Raw genomic sequence first — 11,403 nt, 5'->3', positions numbered from 1 at the left:
AGCAGTAGTGAAAGCCCCTACCCCTAACTAATGAACTGACTAATTAAGCAGCAATAATCAGTTATGCCAGGGCAGATATGAACAGAAAGCCACTAGAACCTGGATCCACAAAGAGGAAATTTCTTATTAAGTTACAGAGACCTTTGCTGGGTAAGGCATACTTCTGAGTAAATGTACAGAAGGGCCTCTGACATAGGCATTGCCAGACAATATACCAGTTTAGTTCTGCTTCCAGCTAACTGCAGAAAAGCAGTGTCTTAGCAGCACTAAAGGGCCCAAGTATGGAAGCAACCTATAAATCAAATAAATTAATAATCCCTAGAATATTTACTTGAAGAACAATAAACTTGCATTGATTTTGAAGATGTTGTTAGGATTTCACCAGTTTCTTTCCATCACATCTTACCATCAGCATACTCAGTTGTTCTCCATCATAAAGGGTGTGCCAGATTGGTTTTCACTACTGTTGAATCTTTCCCAATTGGATTTCTCCATACTAACCTACTCAATACTTGGCAAGCAAGAGGAACACTGTCACCTATGAACTGTCCTTAATATTGAGGGATATGTGTGAAGTAGACCACCAATAAATAAGCAGTACTTCTTCCAAGTCCTCTGGAATACTGCATAACATCCTAGAACAGCATTGGGACTGTTCAGGCTACAAGCTAAGCCATAGTTAGGCCACTACCCTTTTCCAGCAAAGGGTTAGTGGGTTTGTTTTAACCATGATAATGTAACCACCATGGTTAGGAATGGTTCACATGTCAAACTGACCATGTTCATACAACACGCTAAGCCATGATGGTTAAGCATTTTGACCTAAATAATTACAGCTTAGCATGTCGTGCGAAACATGACTTACATGTCATGCCAACCATTCCTAACTGTAGTGGCTACGTAGCTACAACACGCTCAGTAACCATTTGCTGCAAAAGGGTTCTTGGCCTAACCATGGCTTAGTGTGTTGTCTGAACAGGCCCACTAAGTCATGGTTCAGAAAGCTTAACCATTATGGTTTAGCGTGATGTCTGAACAGGTGCATTGGCTAAAACGGACAGAACATTAAAATCAAGCTAACAGCAGGGCCTTTCATTCTCAAAAGCCATCTGTATCCCCCAAACATTGAAAGAGAACCCACTATAACAGGATACTTGAGTGAATTTCCAGCTCTTGTGCAGTCAATGCAACACCGCAGGGTCCTTGGTAATTGTGAGAGTGCATTTCCAAGTCAGAACCAAAGGTGGGTGCCTAATAAGAACACAACTCAACTGCCCTTAATGAGAAAAGGTTTGGGAAACACTGACCTAGTTGGGATGGAATGTATAAAGCACAACCTGACTCTTGCCAAGACTGCAGTCAGTTCTGACCAAATGCAAACCAAGAGTTCAAACAGAAGCCTATTCACACATTTGGCATAGTTTACTGCAGTAAATTCTGTGGTGCTAAAAATGGATGCGGATTCCAACAATAAATTGCTGCTAGTTCAGTGGAAGTCACCATGTGGCTGACAGGTAGAAGCTGCACATGAAGAAACCCAGGTGTGTGACCGCAGATCTATGGTAAGAGACATTTTTTTTAAAAAAAAATGGTGATAGCGTGGCTGGACTAATAAGGGTGTGAACACATTTTGTATGCTGCTGTCTGTAACCATTCCAAAAGGAAAGAGTGAAACAGATACTGTGAAGTCAGTATCTTTGCACAACATTTAAAATAAAAGAAACCCTTCCCCACATTATCAGAAATAGCAAAACTAGGTGAAAGGTGGGTAATATAAGAGAGATGGCAAAAAAAAGCAAAAGTTTTGTAGCTGGCAACCGACCAATAAATAAATAAAATAAACAGTAATGAAATGAGAAGACATAACCTAAACGTACATTAATTCTCTGATATGAATCCAAACACTTGGCAGTGTTTCGCTAGCACGCCATGTCATAGAGTGAACCTGAGCATAGTGGAATCGGTCCAGAGAGAGAATGAACACAGCTGACGAAGAGGTGTGTACTGGAGGAGAAAGGAAGGGAAGCAGCAGAAAGCTACGTAGGGAAGAAAGACAGGGTGGGTGGGGGAGCAAAGAAATCTCAGAGAGAGGCAGGGAGTCAGAATGAGAGAGAGAGAGAGAGGTGCAGAAGAGAATGAAGCTCTGATCAGAAACAGGCAGAGGAGGGAAAGTTTTTTATATATATATGTATATAAATAAATAACATGAATGCCTGAGAAACTTGTTTCCTTTCACCAAGTGTTATAACCTCATTTACAACACACTTTAAAAATAGCCCCAGCTCACCCAACAGCTTTGGTCTCCTGCTTTTGGAGCAATCTCCCTGAGAATTTGTGTTCCCCTCCCCACTCCAGCTCTCTCGCTCTCCCTTTGAGATGCTTTTATTGCTTAGATTTAATACAAATCTAGCCCGAGTTCCCCCACAATCAAGCCTCAGAGCCCCCACAAGAATGAACCTGCCCCCCCTCCAAGATAGGAAGTTCTGGGGCTGCCACCCTTCTAGCCCCAAGACCCACGCAAGTCTGCAGTGGCCCAGGTCATATCAGTTTTGCTTCTGTGCCCTTTTAAGGGAATAGAAAGTCCAGGAAAGCAGCAGGGCAACGCACACGGCTCCTTTCCCACCATACAAAGAGCGGAGGCAAAGCCTTTTCCAGGATGGACAGCTCTGTGCACAAACAAGGGTTTCACATGAGCTTCTTCTCAAACCTGACAGCTGGAAGGAGCAGTTCATGTCTAATTCCAGTAGTAGGGAAAAATTCCTGGAACAAAAAATTTTTACATTCACATTCTCAACTCTGCAGCCCTCCAGGGCTCAGATTTCAAGGTGTGGTTGGGGAAATAAATAAACAAGATGGCTTTATCCTGTCGTCGTTGAGACTCGTTGTAGCATGTCAGCCAAACAAACTGAAGATCACCCACGGATACCAGACTGTCACAACATTAAAGTCAATTTGACGCGCTGCCTTCACCCTGATGTGACCATTATCCATGCCTTGAATCAGGGACAAAGGATGATCATTTCAAAGATTTGGTGCAATGGAATTATCTGTTGTGAAAATAATTTGTCCCTGCCTCCCGTCCCACCCCTTGTGCCCTGGGTGCTCACAAGGAATAAAGTTACCCATCGTTCATTACAGATATTTGGGGCTGAGAATGCCCATGGTTCCAGTCAGAAAAAAAAAACCCACATATTTCCCAAGGGTTAGTTGTCCTTTACAAAGGATTGGCAACTGCCATGGTCAACAGTTGCTGATGATCCTACCTTGGAGACCGTGGTTCTGGAGGCCAGTGACAGTACATGTCCAACTTCTAATTCCCTGTAGGGCAGAAGTACAATTGAGAGCCTATTAATATCCACCAGATTTTTGGAGTAGCAACAATGTTGTTGTTGTACCCATTTCATGTCTCCTCTGGAGAGCATTCCAGGGCAGAATAACTGCCCTCCCCATCATCCAACATGGAGGAGTCATTTTTCATATTGGCCTGCAGAACTTCAGATTCGTTCTCCTCCTGCTCTTCTTCTTCTTGCTCCCGAAGGGCTTGGAGACGTTCCTCCCTAGCCTCCATAAACTCTTGGGCTCCCTCGCCCACCACAGTGACTGTGTCGACCACACTAGGTGGTGCTTCCACTGGGTTGTGGTCATAGGAGAAGAGTCTAAGCCTCCGCAGGTGACTCAGGTCAGGAAATTCAGTGAGCTTGTTCCGGTCCAGGTCAAGGATGTGAAGCTGGGTCATCCGCAGCAAAGACTTCGGGAACTCCTCAAAGCGGTTCCCATACAGCCAGAGTCCTCGGAGCCCCCTCATGCGTGGCAGGCCATTCGGCAGTGTTTTGAGCCGGTTGTCCCCCATCTGAAGGGACTGTAGTCCAGGCATCTGGAGGAGGGCCCGGGGGAAGTGGTACAAATAGTTGCTCTCAATCCACAAGCAGCGGAGAGTCTTGAGCTGGCAGAAGTCTGCTGGAAGCCCAAAGAGGCGGTTGCTGCCCAGGTAGAGGCGGGTCAGGTGGGGCAAGCGGCACAGAGCCTCAGGCACTTCCTCCAGCTTGTTAAAGTCCAGTGCCAGGATGCGCAGTTCCTGTAGCCCCTCTATTTCTTCTGGCAGCTCCGTTATCCCCGTACCACTGATATAGAGCTTCTGGAGGGTGCCCAGAGCACACACCGGTATCGGCAGCTTCTTCAAGTGGCGCCCAGAGAGCTCCAGCATCTGATCCCCACCACTCAGCTGCTCTTCGGCAGCCGACGGCAGCCGCTCCTCCCTGCCTGAGGACCCACCACTGCCCATCCTCATAGCCAAGGGCGGCTGCTGGCAAGACGAAGGCCGCCACCTCGGCTTGGTGGGCCCCAAGGAAACATGGCGGCCCCCTAGGCCCCAGCCCACGAGACTGGCCTCCCGGGGTTAGGACCAGGGTGCTCTGATTGGCAATGCCCCCTGCCAGGGCTGGAGCTGAAGTTGCTACCACCGGGTGCTCCCGCAAACAGCTTCCCTGAACTGGGAAACTGGCGTCCTCAGCTCAGCCCCGACTCTAGAGCTGACCTGGAGGCTGTGGAGAGGGCAGGCGCCCCCTCGACCTCGAGAGCGGCACAGGAGCTCTGGAGCACGGGATGATGGACGACGCTCCAGTGCACCGCTGCAGCCTGGCTGCTTCCCAGGGCCAGCCCACCCTTTGGCCTCAAGGGCTGGGACCCGCGAGCTGCTGTTGCTGCAATGGCTGCCGTCCACACCAGGCAGGGTCGGAGGGAGGGACCCCCCTCAGGTGGCCCCGGCGCCGCCTTAGGGTCTGCTGCGCGCCGGCATACACAGGCTCCGGCTGCCCTCGGTCTCCCGGCTTCTCTCGCTCCGGGGCTCCCGGCTTGCTCTGAGCTCGGCTCCCACACACGAGCCGGGCGCCTAGCGACTCGTCTCCATGGAAACCCCCACGCGGGATCGCCCGCCTATGGCAAAGCCGAGCGGAGAGGACGGGGCGGGGTTATGCGCTCGTTCATTCGGCTCGCTCCCCCCACCCCGCGCGCGTGCCCCTTCCCCCCACCCCGCTTATACTCCGGACACACGCCCCTTGCGAGAGGGGACGAGGTTTTCTTTTTAAGCCGGCTGGCTAACTACGAAAGAAAGGGAGGACGAAGCCACGCCCCGTCGTCCCGCCCCTCGTGCCTCAGCGCTTCAAAAGAGGAGCGGGGCGCTCGCGCTCCTTTAGTGGTGCACGGGACGGCTGGCCCGGGCGATCTGGCAAGGACAACCCCATTCTCTCCCGCCCCAGAATAAGCGGGAGGGCGGTCTCTTCCGCCTGCACACGTGTCTTCTGCCCCTTTAAACCGCTGCGTTAACAGGTAGCACTTCAACCGGTGCAGTTTTTTGGGGAGAGGGGGTTTCCTGGCATTGAGATGCAATGGTGGAGTGGGGGGTAATGAGAGAATTGCCTGTCCCATTCCTGTGTCTCGCACCGATTAAAGACAGAAGGGTTAGGAACCGCCGAAGCAGTCGGGGATGAGCGACAACCGCAGCAGGACAGAGCAAGAGAGAAGGGGCAGTAGAACCACCCTGCGAGAGAGAACTGAATGCTCCCCCCCCCCACTGCGTGCAAAAGCCATATTGTAAAGCAGCCTTCCCCCAACCCTGTGCCCTCCCAACTTTTTTGGACTTCAACTCCCATCAGTCCCAGCCATGGCCAAGGTCAAAAATCCTGGGAGTTGTAGTCCAAAACATCCCCCAGGGGCACCGGGTTGGGCAAGCTCGTTGTCCAACGAAACACCTTCACCATTCCTGACTGCCACAGATTCCCTGCACCAGAGGTGGGGGAGGCTGTGGCCCTCCAGATGCTGTTGGACTTAAACTTCTCTCAGCCCCAGCCAGGTTCCCCAACATTGTCCCCAATACTAGTATGTCTAGGAGAAAGGTGCACAAGAAGTTTTACTTTTGTGGGGGAACAATCAATCATAGGATCCCCCAACTGCAGCATGTATGGTCAAAGGAAGGCTTTATCTTAAACTTCTTCATTTACTAAGTTTGTCTTAACTAGTGCTGCTTGTACTTTCTAGTTTTGGCTAACAGGTGTAGATATCACTGGTTCCAGAGGACACTGGTTCCAGTAGAAAGAACACAATTCCAACCGTGATTATGAAAAGGAGGACAGGGCTTCTGTATATTTAACAGTTGTATAGAAAAGGCAGGGGTCATTTTCATGCATACAGCACCTGGTGATATTCCCTCTTTATCACAACAGTTAAAGCTGCAGGAGCCCTGCCTAGCGTGACCAAATCTCAAAGATATCTGTTACTTGGAAACTAAAATAAAATCCAGTACCCAGATACGGTACATGCATAAATCCACTGTATTGAGTAGGACTTCCATCAGAGTAAGCAAAGCTAGGTTTAGACCTAGACATCCTATCCCAGAAGTTAGCTAGCTGGTTATCAGAGTAGTAAGCATCTATTATCACAGCTGCACAGGGGTGGGCAACTTGAGACACTCCAGATGTTTTCACGTGCAAGTCCCATCAACCCTAGCCAATGGCGACAAATGACGGGAGTTGCAGACCAAAATTTTGGGAGGGCCACAAATTGCCCACCCTTGCTTTACAGCGGCAACAACTAAAAATCTTAAGGGAAATCGTGAAAGATTGTGCCTTTCTTATTATTTTGCCCTTGGCAAAATAATAATAATTTAATTAAAGACTTACTCTCAACATTTTACAGCGGAGGAACTGAGGACACATTGTTGCAACTGCCTATTGTGTGGTACCCAATGCCTGCAATGGCTTCCAGCAGTTGTGTGCCATGCGCTGAGATAGCACTGCAAAGGCCAACAGCACATACAGAACTCCGCATGAGCTGGCTTTTAGTGTTGCTGCAGCAAAAATAGTTTTTTGCATGCAGAAACGGTCAGTGAGAAAAGCCAATCTCTACAGACTTCTGTGTATGGTATTAGCCTTCCTATGATCACTTCAGAGTGAAGCATCTGCTGGTGGAAGTCATTGTACGCATCAGATTAACAAGACTAGAAGTGGTTGCAACACAGATCATAATAAGGTACACATAATTGTATTAAAGTTTGTATGAACCTGGCCTATGGTTCAGCAAAATTTCAAAAACACTAGTTTACTCCAGGAAGAGGATGTTAAAGGCATGAGATACAGCAGTAAAGTTGCCTCCACCAGCACAGCCGTATTCTGTAAAACCTTCCTGTGTCTGCTATACTAAAGGCATGGAACCGCAATGGCACAGTAAATACAAGAATGCAGTCCAACATCATTTTCAGGTCTCCCAGTCCATGATTGTAAATAGCAAATAATCAGTAGTTGAAGATGCGCTAGAAGAGCTTCCTGTCCAAAAGCCTCTGTTACGTGAAACCACCTTTCAAGTTACAAGAAAGAAATATACACGAATTCCTGAACCAGCCTAATATGCATACATAGCAAATCACATCCACAAATGAAATGCCAACTTTCATGGCACACAAACAATACTCTTACAGATCCTGGACTAGCTCCCACAGAAATGAACAATGTTTGTTTCTCCATTGATTTTACTGGCTGGTTGATCAGATCCTCTAAATCTATACATGATCCTTCCCCCAACCTGATGCCCTCCAGGTCATTTTGGACATCATCTCCCACTGGCCAAGAATTCTAGGAATCATAGTCCAAAACACTGGGGGGGGGGGGGGCACCAGATTGGGGAAAGCTGCTATACATAGAAATCTACTTAGCAGAGTTCAATTCACTATTACCCTGATACCCAGTAGCTCTTTCAGTGTATCTCCACACTAATTATTTTGGTACCAACTCCCCCTCAGTCTTAAATATATCCATCATCATGAGTGACACTCGTTCTGAATTAGTTTCACTCCAGATGGTTGCAAAGGTGATGGGGATTCTTTTTCCAGAGCTATATGCTGGCTTCGCTGGTTTCTGTTGAGTCAGTTACCAGCTGATGTTGCAAATCTGATTCACATCCATATACTTCTTTTAAACTCTTAACATTGCCTCTAGTATGGATAATTTATGAAACAGTAGCCCATTTTTCACCCAATACGTATACAGGCTTGTGCAAATATGGAAGGCATACCTCCACATCCACCCACAAGGATGTCGAACAAAAACACATTTTTTTATACAAGAACCCCCTACTCACTCAATAACAGCATGGATTGCTTATCTTCAGAAAATGCAGCTAATCCATCTGGGGAAATACAAACACAGATATTCAGTGGGAGGAAGAAGGGGGGAGAGAAAGAGAGAGACTCAGACAGCAGATTATATATGTAAGAAAACAGCATGGCAGAGAGTGCAGTTCTTCAGGCTGCATGCAAAGATGGAAATGCAAGGATTTGGAAGAGAAAAGAGATTATCCTAATCTACATGACTCTGCTAAGGGCTCTCTTAAAACAGGTTGTCATGGGTTGGCTAACAAATGGGAAGATGTTGAGAGCAACCCCTTACCCCGCCGCCCCCTTCAAAATATAATCAAATAGCAGGAGGAAATAGTTTACATAATGGGATTCTAAAGGAGTTAGCACTACATAGCTTCACTAGGAAAGGAAAGAAATGGTGTCAGATGATAATGATCTAAACATTTCAAAACGGGCTAAGAACCATAATAAAGGATCCTGGTGCCCAAAACTATGAAGAGGATGGGAATACTTGCTTGCAATGTTAAAATCACACCATGAGGCTGCAGAGACGGCCAGACAATAACCAGAATGGAGAGTGGATTGTGTTAAAATGGAAGTGCTTTATTTGCCACTTCTAAAGGCCAAGCTAGCTCTTGAACAGCATATGCACACACGCAAAAATCAGGCATTGCTTTTGCCCCATCTCTGAATTGTCTTGGTTTGCAAACTTTCAGTATCAACAAATGTGTTCCATGCAGCAACTTAGTTCAGGAGAAGTTCAAGGACCTAGAATCTAGGACAACAACGTAGGAGTTGCTGGGTAAACCGATAAGAGCCAATTGCAAGCCATTTTGCACCTTTCAGTTTGAATAGATCAGGTGAGCTATCACGTTCCAAGGCACAGTGGAAAACTGATTAGGTGCCAGCAAACATTACCCTGAACACAAACCTATTGCACGTGCCACTGAGAAGTATTTCTTGTGTATGTCAAAGCAGCCTGCGCCACCAGCTCATGAAACATTCACTAGGAGTGAAAACTCATCCTCAGAGAGAAATGTGAGAAATGGAAAAGGGAAGACAGCACACTGTAGCACCTATTATTACTGGACAGAAAACTGAGAACTAGAGCTGAGATGGTGTGCATTGCACCTGAATGAAAAGAGAAGCCAAAGTGTCCATTCCATGCTGAAAAGGGGGAAGGAGCCTAAGTTCATGTCACAGTGCGCATGATGGTGGAGTTAAGGTACATGCGTGCAAATTAACATTACTATTCCAGGCGATGAGAGCAATACACTTTTCTTGTGGGTCAAACAATGGAAAGGATCCAGGGAATTCCAGCTTCACATATTCCTCCCAACACTTCACACCACACAATGCTCCCCCCACCGCTCCCAACTGTGTGGATTTTTATTGCACAGTTCATGAAAGCGGCAGCATCCTACTGACTATGTAGGTGGGTGAATGTGAGTATCACAGCACAAAGAGGCATTCAGAAGCCTCGCTGTATGGTGTTTTATCACACCCTGCAGGGGTACAAGGAATCCTACAGTGTGTGTGTGTGTGTGTGTGTGTGTGTGTGTGTGTGTGTGTGTGTGTTTAACTCATATTGAGACCAAGGAGATTAAAAAAAATCCTTGCTGCCACAAGGCAATGCTAGTTTGACGAAAACAATATACTATAAGTAGTACTGGTAAGGGGACACTGTACAAGATCTGACATTCTGGGAATGGGTTCAGGTGAGGCTTTCATTGTGTAGTCACCCTACCTCATTCATGGATTTTTACTGTGGAGAGGGGGTCCAGCCATCACCATCTTCCATTTGTAACCCTGTGTTTTCCCACCACTTCTTCCAAAAAATCTGTTCAGGAAGAAAAGACGGAATCGCTGCACATTGACTTTTGATTGGCAGCACCCAATGAGGCAGTTTAAACTCTCAGCAGAATCAAACAACCTTTGCTGTGGAAAATGAAGACATAGAACAGTGGTGCGTTCCTGAAAGATATCCTGGATGAATGAAGAGTATAACTTTAAGCTTCTGCAACATAAACATCATGTGGCCAGGTCACAAGCACTATCTACACACTGGATAGGTAGGAAAATATATCCCAGCTACCAGTCTTACTTACTGATCCTGGGAAAGAGCAGATAGGGATGTGTGTGTCAGGTGTAGGTACAAGGCCGGCCTTGTACCTAGTGGTTAGATTTATTAGGAAATAGTTTGAGAATGTCTGATGTTCTTTGCAAGCTTATCTCTGTAAAAAAGTTTCCCATGGGAGTAGCTGGTTCACTCCTTTGTTTTGGCCTTGAAGTGGCTGGTTCTCTGGGAACTTCAGAGTGTTTCGGAAAAGGTGGGGGCTGCTCTTCGAAGTGAGTTGTAGCATCCCGCCCTCTTGGCACATGGGTATGGTTTACAGGTCAGAGGACCTGTCTGTCAAGTGACTTTGAATAGGCCTTAAAAGCTGGTGCAAAGCTGAAAAAGCTTTGCTAAGTTTCATCTCTTGACACAACACCTGATCTCCCTCCTGCTTTAGATTCCATCTCCGCTTGAGACTTTGAAAGCACTCTGCACATGGACGCTTTGCTATTTGGACTTTGGATATCTAAGAACTGTGCCATGAAAAGTAGTGAAGCTTTTCATAGACTTGGACTTGTGTATGCTGTGGATTCTATGTTCATGCCCAGACTCAGGTGGCAGGGAGTTCCCAGTCCTTAGCAGAAGGATAGGATTCCTGGGCCTGAGGTTTAACCTTTCCTGAAGTCATGGTAATGGGGTCAGCTCAGTAGTGGCAGACTGAGATTGACAAGTGCGTGATGGATCTCTCTGCCCGGCTCTAGTAGCTCATAGCAACCTTTCCTGGGACTTCATTTTAGGAGATTGGCCATGTTCCTTTGAGGCGCCAGCATATGTGGCATCTGGAGAAGCTCAAAGTGGTTACTGGCGTACCCTATTCACACACCCCTCTCTGAGTGTTTGCCTTAAAGATCGTTTCAGAAAAAAAGAGCCTAAAGCTTCCTAACCACCATTCAGATTTAAGCGTGTTTTGGAGACTCTGTAACCATTAAGCTTGTCTACCGAGTGATTTCCTCAATAAAAGAAGTCTCACTGATGTGAGTGTCTCATGCCAGCTTGCTAGCATGTGTGAATGCCAGAGGGAACAGGCATGCACACGACAGTGTGTTGAGAAGTTTGGAAGCGAAGGGGAAAGTGTGAGCCCCTATCCAGAGCATCCAAATGCTTGAGACTGCCGTTGCACCTGCACTAGGCCTCCCCTTGGTCAATCTACTCCACCTCTGCC

At 47.1% G+C, this 11,403-nt stretch overlaps 1 protein-coding gene across 1 annotated transcript; it reads right to left on the bottom strand.

Annotated features, from left to right (window-relative positions):
- Positions 1 to 3,400: 3,400 nt before the first annotated feature.
- Positions 3,401 to 4,320, bottom strand: LRRC10B (leucine rich repeat containing 10B). Its single transcript, XM_063118729.1, has one exon. It carries the CDS (start codon positions 4,286 to 4,288, stop codon positions 3,401 to 3,403), a length of 888 nt encoding a protein of 295 aa, XP_062974799.1. The 5' UTR covers positions 4,289 to 4,320.
- Between the last annotated feature and the right edge of the window lie 7,083 nt (positions 4,321 to 11,403).

The sequence above is a fragment of the Elgaria multicarinata genome, chromosome 2, assembly GCF_023053635.1.
Source record: "Elgaria multicarinata webbii isolate HBS135686 ecotype San Diego chromosome 2, rElgMul1.1.pri, whole genome shotgun sequence".
NCBI classification, from domain to species: domain Eukaryota; kingdom Metazoa; phylum Chordata; class Lepidosauria; order Squamata; family Anguidae; genus Elgaria; species Elgaria multicarinata.
Note: the sequence above shows the minus strand (reverse complement) of the source record. Positions and strands in the feature narration are given on the sequence as shown.